This window comes from Haliotis asinina, chromosome 2 (assembly GCF_037392515.1).
Source record: "Haliotis asinina isolate JCU_RB_2024 chromosome 2, JCU_Hal_asi_v2, whole genome shotgun sequence".
In the NCBI taxonomy this organism is placed as follows: Eukaryota; Metazoa; Mollusca; class Gastropoda; order Lepetellida; family Haliotidae; genus Haliotis; species Haliotis asinina.
The window spans coordinates 90028808-90048144 of NC_090281.1; the positions used below are offsets into that span (position 1 = coordinate 90028808).

The 19337-nt window shown below is 42.1% G+C and overlaps 1 protein-coding gene across 1 annotated transcript; it reads left to right on the forward strand.

Moving 5' to 3' along the window:
• Nucleotides 1-2498: 2498 nt before the first annotated feature.
• LOC137272990 (sodium/glucose cotransporter 4-like) lies at nucleotides 2499-16922 on the forward strand. Its single transcript, XM_067805430.1, has 14 exons — nucleotides 2499-2752; nucleotides 4437-4508; nucleotides 9228-9332; nucleotides 9549-9608; nucleotides 10165-10269; nucleotides 10775-10880; nucleotides 12268-12348; nucleotides 12875-13089; nucleotides 13587-13722; nucleotides 14110-14217; nucleotides 14667-14986; nucleotides 15462-15683; nucleotides 16306-16417; nucleotides 16713-16922. Exons 1-14 carry the CDS (start codon nucleotides 2675-2677, stop codon nucleotides 16919-16921), a joined length of 1929 nt encoding a protein of 642 aa, XP_067661531.1. The 5' UTR covers nucleotides 2499-2674; the 3' UTR covers nucleotide 16922.
• Nucleotides 16923-19337: the final 2415 nt, after the last annotated feature.

Sequence of the window (19337 nt, forward strand, 5' to 3'; positions counted from 1 at the left end):
GGCTGAAAGGACTATACCATCACTTCAGCCGCGAATAACATAAACGCAAAGGTATTTATGTGAAGCAAATTTCTGGTAATTAGCTACTGACGTGTAGTAAAATATTAAAAACATGATGTATATTTAAAGCAGAGGTGTGAGTATTTGTGCTCGTGAACAGAATTGTACTGTGCATCTTCAAAACAGATTTCATTTCTTGCTTTAAATCCATGTTATATCCTGCAAGTGTTAGTTTAAACCTCTTTTGGCTAGTCTGTTTCCTCTTCTATCATATGTTGACATGTCTTTGAAATAACAGATCACCCGCAGGTTCTCAAGGAAGTCCTGTTGATGGTATGATCACCAGTCGTGCACATGGATTAAAGTAAAACACATGACTGCACTGGACGCAGTGACGTGCCAAGGGTTTTTTAAGTGGCTGTTTGTTATTAGTCATTGTTAACATATCCCAGTCCAGGAAATGTCTCTGACTACGGATAAAAACTGGACAAAAACACGACTTTGAACCTTTCTTTAACTGTGCATGCGCATTATTGGGAGCGTGCCTATATGCGTTCGTTTTTATGCAGGGTATTCTCACACACGCATCTTGACATATGATCTAGATGTGTGTGCATCTTGACATGATGGCGATGTGTGTGCATCCTGACATATGATGTGTGCGTGCGTGCATGCGTGTAAAAATAATGAAAGAAATTTTCATTTCCAAGGTTTGGTGAAAAACATTAAGCAAATTTATGACATTGATAAATATATTTACGGACCTGCTAATGGCACACTAACAACAAATGGTCAACATTAACGCCCACACTTACAGTTTAAACACACAGTCACCGACACCGTCTGTCCCTAAACTTCTTCCCTCCATTGCCATTTACTCTTTCCCCCCCATCCTGTTCTCTCTTCCTGTTTCCACACTTTCACTCCTGGTAATTATCCTTTACGTGCCATAATCTTCTATTGTGTGGTGTACAGCAAATGTTGCATATTTCCAATGATATTGCTTTATCGGAAATGTAACATCTGTTCCTATGCTACGTTCCTATGATACATACACACGTGTGTGTGCGCGCGCGCGCATTTGCACTTGCATCATTTGCATATGTGAAGGCTTGTCTGCGTGGATAACCTAAGATCTATCACGCATCAAAGTTGGCTAAACTCTGAGGATCTGTGAAATGCAAGCATGCAGTTCACTATAATGTGCAATTCTATAGACACGTGAACCAAAAACGCACCTGTGAATGTTTTCGTCCAGTGTATGTTCATGTATATGTATGTCTGCCTTTCTCACTATAAATGTGTCACGTCATAACATCTCGTTCTGAGCTGGCGGTGTGGTGATGTGCTCTGTGTTTTCAGAGAGAGTTCGTTCACCATTATTGTTCTAGCAGTCAACGAATAACTGACAGTTATGTCAATATGATCTGTGTTCACAACGTTAGCATTAAATGATACACATTGGATCGACGCTTAGTCTATGAAAACATTTAATTTGGATGGAAACAAATAAAGTTCATTTCAGAAAATGAGCTCCATTGATCTGGGGGAAAAATATAACCTCAGCAATATTTCAACCCTATGGCGGCTTTCTGTAAATAATCCTGTCTGGACCAGATAATCCAGTGATCAACATCATAAGTATCAATCTTCGCAAAAGGGAACCCATGACATGTACCAAGCGAACCTGAAGTGAATCCCGTTAGTCGTCTCTTACGCAAGCGTTGGCTACTGAAGACCACATCAAACCCTGGTCTTCACCGGTCGTGCTTCATATAGGACCATGACACTGCAGAACACTCTAGGAAGAAGGGCCAAAGATGTACTTCAGGAACAGTAAATCAATGTGTTGATGATTCGGTAATCCTGACTTAGTACTATCAGGTTTAAAGTATTATTGCAGCCTGACATTCCCCGAAACATATATACTCTCGTTTCACCCTCGATCTTCATGTCACGACAGGTCGTCACAAGGTGACGTGCCACGCAATAAAAGACCCCCCTGTCTGGTTTAATCCACGTACGGGGATGCTCGTGCTTGGTCGACATTTAACACTGCATCTTATTGGACAGTTCCTCTACAACGGGCTCTGTTTGGGATATAATGTATGCAATTTATGCAGAGGCTCAAGACGAGTGGGCCTGGCGCAGTTATAGCATTATAAGATTCATCTTTGTAATCTTGCTTGTCATTGCCCAAACAGCATTATCATGCACAAACGTAATGAGCATGTAAACAACATGTAACCTGACCATCCATGAACTTGCAAAAACAAGATTTAGTAAATACGTGGATTAGCATATGCATGTTCAGATGCATTTTGTTCTCGGTCAGTTCTGATGAAATCGACCCAAGACGCAAGGGCAAACTCCTTTAAAACATATTCAGGCCATATTTGTGTAGACTAGGATGATAATGCATTCAGCCATTTTATACACCAAGCCTTAGTTACCAGCCTCTCACACTCCGAAAGGACACCCGGGACCTCGATCCTCGGTACCACTGTTTACTTGTTTACTTTACCGTAAAATGACCCAAACTTGACAGGTGCACTGACGAACTCGTTGCTGTCAGAATACCTCGACTCCTTGTCTCGGCCTGCGGGAAACAGTGCCTGGAGCTTTTGGTCAATTTTTGTATTTTGTAATTAAATGGTATCGGAGGTTTAGAAAGATGGTGGAAGTTCTCGAGGCGGGGGACTATGCCTGCATCGCAATTTACTTTGCCTTGGTGCTGGGCGTCGGATTATGGGTAAGTGTTGAATTATTGTTTATTACTGAAATAATGATAATTGATTACTTATGTTTATATTTCTTGGTAATTTGTTCCTCATTTTCAGGACTTTGAAAGAGGGATTTCTACTGTGAATCATTGTTATGATCAATTAGTCGTAATATGCATTTATTTAATATGTCAAACGATTTATAATTGGCGGCTATTGTTTAAACGCTTCACGTTAAACACACCTATAAAATATGAAGGGATTTTTTAACTGACTTTGAATACTTCTGAAATTAAATAAATTATTTTATTTTTTCATTATGAAAGACTGAAACAACCTAACGTCTTTTTTTCAAAACATTTGCATGAATTGACAGTTACGGTCCTGCCTTGTTAAACGAATTGCCGTTGTAGTGATTACGGTCATAAATATGAGCATTTTAAGAAGATCTTATAAAATGAACAAAGGAAATCCAAGTTCCACTGAAGTCAGTTAATGTGGCATTAAACCAGGGCTTGCACCTGTAGGTGAGATGAACAAGGGCATTAAACTCCGGTTCATCCGTCCCCACGTACCGTACATATCGGCCGAGATTGGCCAGAATATATCACCTTTGTACGTGACGGCACAAAGACAACTTGGTGGTACTTGATGTGCCGCTGGTCGGTCATGTTTGTGTGGGTGATCTGAGACAATTCAGATGAACATAAAGTATCATATACAGATATGACACGATTTCAAATGTTTACTTTCATGAGCGGTGGGGTAGATTTGTGGTTGAGGTCTACGTCCGTTACTCCCCAGGGCCGAGTCCATTCACGTTATGTGTACAATGTGATACTCATGGAATATCGCTAGTAAAGCTGGTCACCAAGTGGATATGCGTTCGTGTGGCGTAGACTAGGCCTGCGTCGGTGGTTCGCCTCCTTACAGGTTTTGCTGTGTCAGCACCAAACCCGTGCTCGAGGGTTTCGTAGCGCCAAGATCGCTTTGTGCACGTAGGAACTGGACGATAAACAGATCACCTAAGCCATAATTAGAATGTTTACATCACTCACTCGATCACTCACTCGATCACTCACTCACTCACTCACTCACAAGAATAGGTTATACGCCAGGGGGTGTCTTATGTGCTTGCATCTTTGAGCGACATGGGCAAAGTTTTGATAACCTGTTGAATTCTTTCTTCAAATTCAATGTTCATGTCATACTTTCTTGCATCCACCAGTTTTCAAGAATTTAGTATGAACTGGGTGGAGTAAGAAATGCCATGGCGCGAATAGCAAACGATATGAAGTTATATATATTAGCACCACACAAAGAAACCATTTTGGCCAGTCAAATTAACAAGTGTATCAAAATATATGGTTGGATCTTTGACATAAACCTAATTAAATTTAATTTGAATAAAGCAACACGTAATGTAATGACCTTTTAAGGATGCGCATACAAGTGAGTGCATGTTCTTGTGTGTGACCCTCGAGTTGTTAACAATGAATCTTATCTTCATGCTTGAACAATGTCTCAAGGGTTTCAGTGTAGTTCTGGTGCTTTTAGGATTCGTACCAAGCTAAGGCAACAATTCTGCTCAGGAGCCTTGGCGGAAATGAGCGCCTGTCCCTAGTAGAGTGAAGTCACACTGTGAGATATTCATATGTAACCAACATATTATGGAGTGTAAAAACAAACTAAATTATTCCCTTTGTCTTTCAGTCCACTTTCCGACCAAACAGAGACAGTACAGCCGGGTACTTCCTGGCTGGGAAGGAGATGCACTGGTTTCCGGTAAGTCACGTGATGCATCTCATCCACTGCCATTTCGTTCATTACATTCCATTCCATAAAAAAGTGTGTGGTTCTTTAGCCAATCAGATATCTGCCCTCCATGTTATAATGGACTGAGACTGTGAGCCCTTTTGTTTGTTTTTGAGATACAAAGACAAACGAACCTAAACCTTTCGTTCGTTCGCACTGAAAATTGAATCCCACTGAAATGTTATAAACAAAGACACAATAAAGTACTTTTCGTTAATATCAGGTGGTTTACTCCGATGTACCTTTCGAAACACAGATATCAACCACGCAGTAGTGCACTTTTAGTACTTCACACAACACATTATAAGGCCCAGTATCACCAGCTGAAAGGTGATGTTTACGCTCACACTATTCAGGTCATTGTCTCGCGAAGGTGTTAGCACAGCCTCAGAAGATCGAGCTATCCATGTCATGGCGCCAAGGACGTATGATCTGAGAATACACTTGACACTGTTTGTATTCCTGTTAGCTGATGGCATCACTCCAAGTGGCATCGTCAAGTACAAATCGTGACATGATGGGAATTTGTTCATTGCCCTGGAATATTGATCTCGACTAAATTAAAACGAAAGTTGAGTCATACAAAAGAGGGTGCGACCTGCTTATGTCCCTTGGTTTGGTAACACTTTACCTCTACGTTTGGTTTTCACCGTGCTATATCATCCGTTCAAATGAGTGAGTGAGTGAGTGAGAGGGTGAATGAGTGAGTGATTGAGTAAGTTATATGCTGCTTTGTATAGTATTTTCATCAAAGGGTTCCTTACACGTAACAGGACAACCTGAAGAAAGTGAGCCCCAGGGAGATCAACAAGAACGCTGACCGTGCCCGTTAAACCTAAAAAGATAATTCACCCTTTGCCATAAAATATTGAAATATACTGAGAAAAAGTAAAATAAGGTATCGCAACAGAAAGGGTTTTTACCCCCATGCAGCTATATATATCCATTCTATGCTAACAGTTGTGTATATGATCAAGTTTCCCTTCACTGACTTTAGATATGTACGAGCAGCGAGCAGTACGTGTTCACGTCGTCAGCAAATATCAAGTTTCAGTAATCTGTTTTGACAAATCGATACCTTGAAAGATATATTGATTTCGTTGTTGATATGCAAATATGGGGCCTCTTTAACTGGTAAGTGCTCAAACATGGCAAGTTTTGGAATGCAGAATACTGTCATGTCATTGAAACTATTGCAAGACAATGCCGACAACATCATCAGTGTCGTCGTCATCAGGGGGGACAACTCCACAGGCCTTTTTGGACTTCAGCTGTTTAAATCGGGCGTCGTGTGAAAAACAGCGTGGCTTGCATTACTTCTCTGAGTGGCATTTGAGTGAGTGAGTGAGTTTAGTTTTACGCCGCTTTTAGCAATATTCCAGCAATATCACGGCGGGGGATACCAGAAAATGGGCTTCACTCATTGTACCCATGTGGGGAATCGAACCCGGGTCTTCGGCGTGACGAGCGAACGCTTGAACCACTAGGCTACCCTACCGCCCCTGGCATTTGAGAGGGCATGGAAGTACAATATAGGACAAACGTTATGGATAACAACTTCTCTTATTCGTGAGTGCGATCTTTCGATAAATTATGCTTGACAGCACTGCAAGAGTCTATATCGAAACGTCGCACTTACAAATAGAAGACGTTTTCATCTTTGAATCATATTGAATAGAGTGTCTTCCACTCAGTCGTCCTGTCCAATAGAAGGGTCCAAAATCTCCTGAAAGATTCAGATATAGAGCCAGACGACTTGTAGGCGTCCGGTCTTGTTCCAACAGCACGACATGACTAGATTGGTGTCAAGGTCACTTGACTTGAGTCAACAGGTTGGACGACAGTCTTTTGTTCTTGACTGATAGCCCAGCTCATGTTTGGCACCGTCGAAACACTGTATATCAGAATGGAATGTCTTGGAGCAGGGGTTGTTTGGGAGGGGTTAATTATAGTGTGTGTGTGTGGGGGGGGGGGGGGGGGGGGGAACTCTCACATTACTGCAAACCTGACCTTGTCACCTTGTTAGTCTGAACGGACAACTGTACATCAATGACATATAAACAAGTTTGTTTTTAGTACATTCCACTGGCCATCCACTGAACTAAAGGTCAGTCTTCAAGGGCGACGGTGCTAGGCTACGTCGTGCATTTGTGCCGTTGGTGATTTCTTACGTCGAGAGATAGTATCAACTATACATTCTCGGCCAAGTGTCCAGGACGAAGTCGAACAGAGCATGTTCCCGAATTATGTGCCGCACAGTACGTAAATGAGATGTATAAGGTAGAATAGACCGCAGTAGCTGAACGTCAAATTTCCACGTCTGCTACCGTCAATGAGTAGAAGGCCAGTCAGGGATGTCATTGCAGTTGGCGGAGCTTGCACCAGATCTTGACATTGTGCTCAGTTGTTGATACTTGTGTGATTTCTTAAGGATTGTATGTTCGAATTTTGTTGACGCCATGCGACCATAGTTATCAACACAATAAAATCAATAAACTACAGGTTGTTTTGTGTCTCGATTTGTCATTCTTTTCTTCATTGAGTGTGAGTGCAATCATACAGTAAGTTAAATTGAGGTTTGGATAATTACTGTGCTGTTGAATGGTAACATAGTCATTCTATGATAAATGGGCGGTGCTCCTATATTTTCCTCATGTATATAAAACACGTATGGAGGCAACGATTGAACCGATAATGAAGATGTCACAGGCATAAATGTCTTTAAAATTAATTTCGGGTGCGAATGTCAATACCTTGTGTGTTACGTTGTGATAGATGACTGGTGATTTAGTGTCTGAAACCGAAGACATGATACAGTCCTGCTGCCTCAATGGCAACACTGTAAGGCCTTTCCGACACATCAAAAAGCCACTATGGAGGCCGAGGACGTCTTCAGTGCACTACAGATGGTAAACTCAACGAATGGGAATAATGAATGTCGTCGTTTCATCAGTTTGAATACACAGTGACAAAAACCCCAACGCAATGTGTGTCTGTGGACATCAAAGTATGGTTTTATCATACATCTTATTACTGACATCCCCAAACCAACACTTGACGCATTTCAGCTTTGTAGCGCGAAGGCGCGCAGGAGTATTCAATTAAAGCGACCAGTTGACCTAGTATATTCTCAAGGTCGTTTGTCCCAAAATCAGACACCCTTTTCAATGTACTGCTATCTTCCTTTATATTCGTATGTTATGCAAACCCGATTCAACTTGCAGCATCGTTTACTCACATTGTATGATCTCTTGGGCTCAACGTGACATTTCTGTAGGCTTTGTTTGTTATGAATTGGTCTCCAGTGACCTTTGAGGGCGCATTCTACATACGTGTTTTTACATGCACCTTGTCTTGAATGGTTTGAAAGTGCCTTTTAGATAAAAATGCGAGTGGGTTGATATTAATATGTCTGCTCCTCTAGTGTAAGACGCTGCGAAGTGTTCATTGAAATGTGCTTGGAGAGTCGTAAAGAGTTATGTCCCTTAGCCATTAGGATCTGCTGATACTTAAAACCCAACAATTAGCCAAACCCGACTTGTTTCTGCCATTTGAAGGTGTATGGGTAGGCGAGTGAGTGTTGAATTTTTTTACGCCGAGGTTAGGTAATACTTTTTGTGTCCCGTACCCCGCTTTATCGCACATTGCATACCCTATCTCCTCCGTGACATGTTTTGCAGAGTTGCCTATCTTAATCTTGTCAGTATCAGCTAATCGTGGGATGCAGCCTCAAAGTGACCACAATTTGGAATGGCACGATCCCTCTTATCCCTGTTTCATGAAACTATACACAGTGGGGTTTGAATGGATGCATACCCCCATTTTGTTCTGACATTTTGTTAAATGGCCATTGAAACCCTGGTGAAAATGAAGTGTGCACCGCCCCTTTTCAAAAGCCCCTCGCCGCCCATGCAAAAGTTGCACATAAACACTCAAAAACCGGTAGATTATAACCCTATGGTGAACTCAGATATACCTTCACTCTGTTGAGATAATGATTGTGCTTTAAACGTATCCACACGACTGCATTCCAGCACCTGTCAGATTCCCAATGTAAGTTAAGTCAGATTCCCAATGTAAGCTAACATATACTAGTTGTAACAAGGCAGGAACGTTCATGCTTCAGTCCCCTGGTGCCCGGATTCAATAGCTGTGGGTTTGAATCCTCAGTCCGCGAGAAGCATTTTTTTCGTTTAACAGCAATAGGCTTTTACATTGAGCTTTCCACCACACTGAACTGCCATGTTGTGGTTCGTGCTGTTGATCACCGGACTGTCTGATCCAGACTCGACTATTGTCAGATCACAGTCATATAGTTGGAATATTGCGGAGTGTGTCGTTAAACAACCAACCAACCAACTCGCTGTGATCTAACATTCCTTTGTGGGTTCCTTAGTCAAAGCAGGGTTAAACCCACTCATCTATGTTTCATCCTAGAAATCTCCAACAAATATGTAACACAAAGCAGTTTGGATAGGATCATGATAGTACAATTACAAATACAAATAATTTTTTATTTAGGCTTTGCTTACAAAAACAGTCATATCATTTGTTTTCATTAACAGATACTCCTCCGAAAAACTTTGAAAAAGTCAAAAGTTATTTCCTTAAAAATTATTTGTAATCGAATAATTTTCTGTAAGAGTTGTATAAAAATTATGGACACATATTCCATATATTGTTTTCCAGGTGGGCGCGTCCATATATGCTAGCAACGTTGGTGCCCCGATGTTTATCGGTCTGGCGGGGACGGCAGCGGCCGGCGGGTTTGCATGTGCGATATACGAGTGGCATGTAGGTATTGCAGCTCCACATACGGTCCATGTGTATACATATAACATTTAAGGTTACTTATATTAACAATTCTGTGGAAGTTTGTACCTGTTACTTGACAATGTTTTCGGATATTTGACATATCATGAAACTTTCAGCATCGAGCGGTTTATAATAATGACAATTTACTTTTGTTTTCCGATGCTTTTACTTACTTCTGCATGTTCCGTTTGTCAGGCCATCTACCTGCTGATTGCTCTCGGATGGGTCTTCGTTCCTGTCTACGTCGCCAGCGGGGTAAGCAACAGCACTACCACAACTTTATTACTTGCACGAACTAACGAATGCGACGAACCGACTCTCTGTTGACTGCGAGTCCAATCAGGTAGCCTAGTGGTTAAAGCGTCGAACACCAGAGTTCGATTCCCAGATGGGATTTATGTGTGAAGTTGATGTCCCCCGCCGTGATAGTTTGGGATATTGCTAAAAGCAGCGGAAAGCATAACCCACTAACTTATGAATCACGCCTTCTTGCAACATTTGAGCAAAATCATTGCTGGATGTCTAGAAATCTGTCTCATCCTTTAGACCCCGAACTTAAGAATTGTTCTGTGTTTACCAAGATTAAACGGAACATTATGCCTGTGAACTGTACAACATACTATATACAGGGACAAATAAATTCGAAATACATTCGAGAATTGCCTAAAGTTCCAAACGCTAAGATTCTAAGGAGTATATACGAGTAAAGATTCGAGCGTTTGTATCACAATGCATTCAGATGTTAGTGCTCGCTGTTACCAACCAATACGCCTTCTATAGTTGTGTTTACTATACTTTCTCTGTTGTACAGGCGTTCACAATGCCGGAGTACTTGAAGAAGAGGTTTGGGGGAAGGAGACTAAGAGTGTACCTGTCCGGCCTGGCCCTCATCTTGTACATCCTCACCAAAATAACGGTAAACCTCGTCCACCCCGTTGGGAGACTTGAGGGTGTGTTTAGGTAGGGATGAGAGGAAGGGTGTGTTTGAGGAGATGTTGTCACCTAAACGGCGTGTGTTGTGGGTTCGGCTCAGGACTGGTTTTCACTCAATTACTTACATGCTACCGATTAAAATATTGATGATGGGGCTTTACTCAGCAATCAATCACTTATCCACGACAAGTAAGAAGTAAAGTATTTGCAGTCCACATGAATAATCACAGTGAAACTTTTGGACACTGCATATTGCGGAAACTTCATCAATCGTATAACTAGTGCCAGATATACATTACTTTGTAGCTGTGTTTGGTTATTCCGGACAGTAGTAATCTGCATGCTTTCAGTGAGAACATTATCGTTCGGGTTAACGGGATTTCACCATGTAAGTCTCCCAGAGCCCAAACTAAAGATTTCATACAATAAAAATATAGTATATATTAGTGTTATCAACTGATGATGCTAGTACGTGCATGTTGTCACAGGCTGAGGTGTATTCGGGCGCCATCTTCATCCAACAACTGCTGGGGCTAAACCTGTACGTATGTGTCGTCGTCATCCTCGGCGTCACTGCCATCTACACAGTGGCAGGTAGGTTGTTACTGTATGCGAGCAGCGTCGCCTGTCTTGCATTAATGCTCCCCATCTTGCCATGACATAAGCACCATTTTATAGTCGACGCCTCGTCCGTCCGTCCGTCCGTCCGTCCGTCCGTCCGTCCGTAATCATTTTGTTTCCGGAGCATAACTCAGAAACCGTTCAATATTTTTAGACTAAAATATTTGTTTTCCCATGGAACGTTTTGCTCTTAGTCTAATGGTGGGTGGGCCTTCGTTTCAGGAGCATAACTCAAAAACCATTCAATATTTTTTTCTTCAAAACTTGGTAGATATATCAGTCAGAACCTAAAGTGGTGCCTTTTGCTCTTTACAGGTTTTTATGAGTTATTATTTTCTCGGTTTCCATGGAAACGTTTCGGACTTAGTCTCAAGAAATTGAAAGGTGTGTTTCGTTTCCGGAGCACAACTCAAAAACCGTTCAATATTTTTTTGCAAAACATGGTATATATATCAACCAGAACTGAATGTGGCGCCTTCTGCTATTTACAAGTTTTTGTGATTTATCATTTTCTAGGTTTCCATGGAAACGATTCGGACTTTGTCTCAAAATGGAGGGATGGGCTTCGTTTCAGGAGCAGAACTCAAAAACCTTTTAATATCTTTCTGCAAAACTAAAGTGGCGCCATTTGCTATTTACAGATTTATTTATTTATTTATTTTCTTTATCATTTTCCCATTTTCCATGGAAGCGATTCAAATCTAGTCTGAAAAGGGGTGGATGAGATTCGTTTCCGGAACACAAGTCGAAAACTTCATAATATCTTTAAGCAAAACTTGCCAGATATGTGAGACAGATCCCAAAGTGGCACCCTTTGCTATTTACAGATTTTTTTGATTTATCATTTTCCCATTTTCCATGGCAACGATTCTGACTCAATAGGGAGGGATGGGTTTCGTTTTCGGAGCACAACTCGAAAACTGTTCAATATCTTTCAGCAAAACTTGGCAGATATGTGACGCAGACCACAAAGCGGTGCCTTTTGCTGTTTACACATTTTTGACATTTTTAGAACTTCGTTTCCGGAGCACAGCTCAAAAAACATTTCAAACCATTATGAGACAGATCTTGAAGTGGTGCCTTTTGCTGTTTACAGATATATGGCATGTATATTTTTTTCATGGATTATACTGATTTCCATGGAAACGTATTCTAAAACAACATCAAGTAACTGTCAGATGATTTGTATTTTCAAATATGTGGGGCCAGGGGATATGTAATCTTCTGATGACTCTTGTTTAAATCAGTCGTTGACATCATTCATTTTTTGAGTGATGGTGAATAGACTGCTTTGTTTGAGCTGTTTTTGTTTCCTTTGTTGTATTTTATTGTATTAAATACAACGTTTGTTTTCTTGCAGGTGGCCTTGCTGCTGTGATCTACACGGACACTCTACAGACCATCATCCTGCTCATTGCATCCTTCATTCTTATGATAATAAGTAGGTCACGGACAGTCTTGAACTCTATACAGCTTTAGTTTCGTATATCAGTACTTCATAGCTGCACTTGATAATATCGCATTGCACGACACGAAAATAACATTATGGAAAGAAATTAACATTTACATACATTTCAGATCTCAAATAATCAACTCTTTACAGTAATTATATAAATTTGAAATTAAACGTGTGCTCACAGTAGACATAACATTGAGACTTTGTAAATCCAGTCAGAGGGAAAATTCCTGATTGAAATATTTACCCTACAACCTGTGCCGGTCATAGGATGCGACTGAAAGAATTGGATGTTCACGCTCTGCGTTTTGAGGATTACGTGCTGTCTCCACTGGCGGCATGGATCACGGCGGGATTGCCTGATTGAGACTGGACTACCATCCAACGTAGTAAAGCTGAAATACTGCTGAATGTGGAGTTACAAATTTAAACCTTCGTCCTAGTACACTATTAGCACCCTGTTCTGGCATCTTGGTAGGGACATGTATAGCAACAAACCTGTATTCTCCAGGTTTCATCGAGGTCGGTGGCTGGGAGCAGATGATGAGGAAATACGTGAACGCAGCCACTAACTACACCCTGGCCAACCCGGAGAAGTACAAGTGTGGGATGCCACGGAACGACTTCCTCCACATCTGGAGGGACCCTGTAGAAGGAGACCTTCCCTGGACCGGCACCGTGTTCGGGCTTACAACCCTCGGGCTGTGGGTGTGGTGCACTGATCAGGTGGGTGGGGCAGGGTAATTAAAGGTGGGGAACAGATAGACGTGTAATACACCGAATCACACCGGCTGTGTTTGGGTGCTTTGGTGTTGTACGAGACGACCTCGCCCCTCCTGGGACGTATTTTCAACACCAAAGGTAGTGGGTGTTCTCGGTAAGGAATAATCCTCTGACAGCTTACCACCCAGTGTATTGCCACCCTCGGGTAGAGGCTCTGATCTACCACCATCGGGGCGTCTTATGATATGTGACGACTGTCCCCTTCAGGCGAGCGACGCCTAGACAATCAGTTGGGGTGCACCGGAAGTCTGGAGAAAAGAAGGATTAGCACAGACAGAGTGGTGTAGAATTTTACCCTTATGTTTAGTCTTTCCTTACACTGTGAGATGACGCATGTTGTATGGAGGTGAGGGGCGACAGTGGGTAACTGAGGAAAACGTTGCACAAAATCAGCATTCGTTAAGAATAACACAATAATATAAATCCTGTATCTCTTCTAGATCATGGTACAAAGATGTCTCTCCGCGAAGAACTTGAGTCATGCCAAAGGTGGGTCCGTCTTCGCCGCCGTCCTCAAGATCTTCAACTTCTTCCTGTGGATTGTCCCCGGCATGATCAGTCGAATCCTTTTTGCAGGTGAGTCGTCCCCCCATAGTCTCTCCTTGAACGTTTAACATTCCCCGCTCCATGGTTGTATCGCCCAAATCCAATTCTCTCTCTCTGTGGGGTGTGTCTCTCTACCGAACTCTTAACATATACCCCTGTCCCCTTGTGATCAAGTTGCGTCTCCCAAATGCCTCTCTACCTATGTAAGCCCTGTCTAACACACACCCAAAGGGTCTCATATATGACCCCCTCTGATAGTTGTGCCATCCAAATACCCCTCCACCCCTGTGACTTATGTCCCCTAAATATCCCCCCACCCCCCACCCCACCCTTATCGAGTTATATAGCCAAGCGAGGTCTCATATACCCTCTCTTGGTGGCTCAATGACCGACTACATGGTCAATATTCCCTCGTAGATGATGTCGCCTGTGCCGACCCCGACCACTGCGAACGCGTCTGTCAGAACCGTGCCGGCTGCACCAACATCGCCTACCCACTGCTTGTCCTCAGGAAAATGCCAGTAGGTCAGTGCTATTGTCATAGTTCCACAATTCTTGGGATTACATACTCACATCCATTGGCCGCAATATGTTCCAGCTTTGCCATTAAGTTGTTCTTTAGTCTTTGGTAGGATATTCAAATTGTTGACAATAAACCCGTCTCTCTCACATAAGCCCCCTTTCCAATCTTTGTCATCGGACGTGACGGTATGCTTAGGGATGTTGAAACTGTTTCCGGTCTTTGTCTTTGGGAAGAATTTGGTATACTAAAATTTAACCAAATTCCGACCGAGATTGATTGATTGATTGGATTGATTGCACTGGTTGCAGATTTCCAGATAGGTACCCACCGAAAGTCGTCTGATGGGTTTAATTCAGAAACTGTGGAGGATCTTGGGCCCAAAATAATCCTGGCACCACGCCCCAAGGTCGTCCTCATCAACTGATTCACTCTACCACCCCTGTATTTACAGGTCTGAAGGGGGTGATGCTGGCAGCACTCCTCGCTGCCCTCATGAGCTCCCTCACCTCCATCTTCAACAGCGCTAGTAGCATGTTCACTATGGACATCTGGAAGAGGTTCCGGACGAAGGCGTCCCAGGCCGAACTGATGATCGTGGGTCGAGTGTGTGTCCTGGTGTTGATCGGCGTCAGCATCCTGTGGCTCCCCATCCTACAGGCGGCACAGAGTGGGCAGCTGTGGAGCTACCTCCAGGCGGTGTCATCTTACACCGCTCCACCCTGGACCTGTATCTTCCTCCTTGCACTCTTCTGGAATAGGACGACGGAGCCGGTGAGTGAATGTCCCGTGAACCCATGCTTGTAAGAGGCGACTAACGGGATCGGGTAGTAAGGCTCGCTGACTTGGTTGACGCATGTCACCGTATCCCTATCGCGTAGATTGAGGCTCATGCTGTTGATCACAGGATTGTCTGGTCCAGACTTGATTATATACAGACCACCGTCATATAACAGAAAACAAAGACTGTTGTCAGATGAAATGACACCAGTGTAGAGAAAAGTAGGAAAACATATTGGTCACAATCAGCTTATATTATATCATATTATATTCAGAATATTTCTGAATACCACTATACACATATATGCATCACCGTTCTGAGAAACTGCCGTCCAGAAGACATATTTTAATATTTACAGACGACGTTCATTCATTAAACCTTTGGAGGTTGGAACATACTGTAACGAGGTATTTTTACAATTTACACTTGCTAAACTGACACATGATAACGAACTGTTTGCTTGATCAGGGTGCGTTCTGGGGTCTAATGATCAGTCTGGTGGCGGGTGTCATCCGGATGGGGCTGGACTTCTCCTACCCGGCACCCTTCTGTGGCAGCGACGACGTGGACAACAGACCGGAAGTGCTATCTAAAATCGGCTTCCTGCACTTCGCCATCATCCTGTCCGGTGTATCCGTCATCTCAACTGTGATCATATCTCTGATGACGAAACCACGACCCCCAGAGAAGGTAAATACACAACCCCGATCCCAGCATCACCCCTTGCCACATCCTAAACTTAACCCTGCCCCGATACACACTGACGGACACATTCCCAGCTGTGTAGTGTGTTCTATTTCCTAATTATTATGTTTGGTCCAAACTCGATTATTAACAGACCGCCGTCATATAGATGGAATACTGCTGAGTGCGGCGTAAAACTAAATTCACTCACTCACTCCTAATTATTATGACAAATACCCAAGGTTCATTGGATTTTCGCCCGCTCCGAATTGCACGACGTAAAACGTGGCCGCCTGATTAAATTACTGTCACCAGCAAGAGATGGTCGACTGAGGCCGAGACGTCACTTCCGTAACAACACTGTGATGTGAACTGGATAAGGATAGAAATGTAATCCATCACAGGATGATCCAGACTCGGATTTACAAGCAGATGAAGATTAATCAGAATGACAGAATCATATCTCTGCTCCATATAAAACTTCATTTCCCCAAAGCAACGCGGAAAAGAAGGTGTTCTGGTGAAACCCGGCTTTGAACTTTCCTTTTTTTTATACCGAGTCGATTATGGATTTGAGTTAATTTCTGTTGATATACACTAAATATAATGTTATTGTTTACTGTTCTAGTTACGTCGGGTCACGTGGTGGACCCGCCATGACCCACTTGACCCGGAAGAATCCGATTCTGATGATGAATTCAACGATGACGATGATGTCGAAGAGCCGGCAGCTCCGATAGGTGAGTTATCTCCCTTTCCATATAATATATTTTAATCTTTTAGATTAATAATATTTAAAAGCAAAAGCAAAAGCAAGCACCTGTTGTAGGCTGCGTCAGGAGAATCCTGCGAGAACTCTGACCACCCAATCTGAACAATCTAAATGGACAGTGCACTGACATTTAAACCAGTCCGCTTTCCTGTCAGCACACAAACACACTACACACACACGCGCGCGCGCACACATTCACACAGCTATAAAACTACAATAACTACGAACATTACCTCACTATACCAATACCTCAATGCTTGCAGCAAAGAAGAAGTCTGTGGGCCGGAAGCTCTACAACTGGCTGTGTGGTATCGAAGACAAACCCAAGCCCAAGATCACCAAAGAGGAAAGGGCTCTCATCAAGAAAAAGATGACGTCAATTGCCGAAAATCCCCGAGCAAGGAAGATAGCAAATATCGCTGCTATTCTGTCGGCTGTCGTCACAGCTTTCCTGCTTGGCTTCTTCTACTAGAGCTGTTATACAACACATGGTTTCAGTCAGGAATTGTGTGTCGGTTGTAGGTGTGGAAGTGGTATCACCAGTAAAGGGGCAGACGGAGCACTGGGCAGTGGGGTTGTTGGAATATTTGAAATGGTCTTTTGATTTGAATCAAGGACAATTGTTATTGTTAATCAATGGGAGAATTTAGTTATGACAATTTGGAATTCTTGACAAAACTTAAGCAAAGACTATCTGCTATAGACTGATCACCAAGGTCGCTGGAACTTTTAAAGGCTTTTGAGATTTAAAGATAATCCTTTTTTTCATAATCACACACACTGTATAGACATGAATCACTTCTGTTTGTGTTGATATCGGACAAATCAGGACTTCTGCTTCATGTTTTGGAGCAACACGGACAAGACGGCCATAAATTCTACAAAGTCAGCACAAATTCGTAATTTTATTTTAGCTGTGTTACCACCGAATTCACTTTAACTTAATGTGTCTTTGTATGTTCTGCACATGTGTATGTACTGCGATGTGCTCTTCGAAACATAAATTATTTTGTTAGAGAACTCGCAGCCTGTTCTGGAGGGCATGGTAGGTGAGTGGGTAAGAGGTCCTTCAATCAGAAATGTGGGTTCGATTTTCTTGTAGGTTTCTTTTTCGAAACATAAGTTATTTTTGTTAGAGAACTCGCAGCCTGTTCAGGACGGCATGGTAGGTGAGTGGGTAAGAGGTCCTTCAATCAGAAAAGTGGGTTCAATTCCTCAGCATGTTCTGATACTCATGTAGGTGCAATGTGTGAATCCTATTTCTGTTGGCCAGGCTTGAATGATACACGGCTGTTGATAATGGACGTAACACCATATTTACTCATGTTAACACGAGTAAAACAACTTCATTTTCTCAGTGAAAATATTTCATTCAAGACGTGCGTGTGTTTTCAGATGTTTAACTGCCAGTTAACGTCAGTGGCGATACCAAGTGGTTTGTCTAAAACCACAAATAAATGTCCAAATTCTATCACATGTTTCCAACCACAGATATGATATAGATCGTATAGCAATAAAATTAAACTGCATATAGACTTCAATTTTAATGTTTTTGTGACTCAAAAGCATTTTGTACTTTGGTACAGTTAATGCAAACTGGTAATATTCCCAACTCTAGTTTTACGTTAAGATTTAAACAAAATCGAACGATCGATCAAATCCATAGTTGTCTTGTGTTGATATTGTGATATTGTTCATTTTTGTAACACTTTAGTGTAAAGTTTTGTTATACTCTTAATATAGAATATGTATTTATCAAGATCATCTACCACGTGATGTGTATACTATATTCATTAATACAAAATAAACGTCATGTTTGTGTTTTGTCTGCTTTGAACCATTTTATTTTGAAGCAACAAGAAATATGAATGAGTTAAAGGAAGGTTTTCTCTATCTTTCCTTCTGATGTTCACGGACGAGCATTGACCTTAGCAATTCTGCTTGATCTCAGCTCGAGGAATAATGACTTTGTCAAGTCCCTCGCTCACTTGAAAACACCATACCCGTGCTCGTGGGTTTAGCCAAACGTTAAACGTCTAAGAACCGTTATTTGTTAACCGTTATCTCCCATATTTGTTTGTAACTTATTTAAAGTCGCACAGCAATATTCCAGCTATATGGCGGCGGTCTGTCAATAATCGAGTCTGGACCGGACAATCCAGTGATCATAAAAAAACCCATCGATCTACGCAATTGGGATATACTGTGTCAAATAAGTCAGCGAGCCTGACCACCCGATCCCGCGAGTCGCCTCTTACGATAAGTTGACCTGCCGTTGACCAATTCTGACCAGGATCTTCACGGGCTGACACACACTGAAATAAATGAAATACTGTACTCATATATTTTTTAACCCGGACTGTGTTACTTTCAAAACAACATCATTCGCAATACCACAGTTAAGATATATAATCGGGTTGTTTTTCATGGTTTATTTCCGTAGTGTGTAGTTACGGTAGAATCGTACAATGTTTATTATTTTGCATCAAATAGGGTTAACGTGTGATACATTCCATATTTTAATTCCGTCAGTAAATATAACGCTCAAACGTTTCTCTTCAAGGGTTACTTTGTGTAGTGAGAGGCGACAGGTCGTGGAGTTGAAGGTCGTGTTCAATACTATTGCACTTTAAAAACATGCGCGCGTGCATTAGTGTTTATAGAACATATACCACCTCCCCTGGGAGGATTGCAAATACGTGACCAAAGTCGGCCTTTATTAAACATCTGTTTTTCTTTATCTATGACACATCACGAGCGAAATACTTATCTTAGTTCCCTGGGTGTCGTATCTCTGTTATGTAAACTGAAGATGCACTCTATGCACACTAAGAATATAGGTAAACTAAACTAAAGCCATGTGGGGACCTCGCGAGATGATCTAGCAG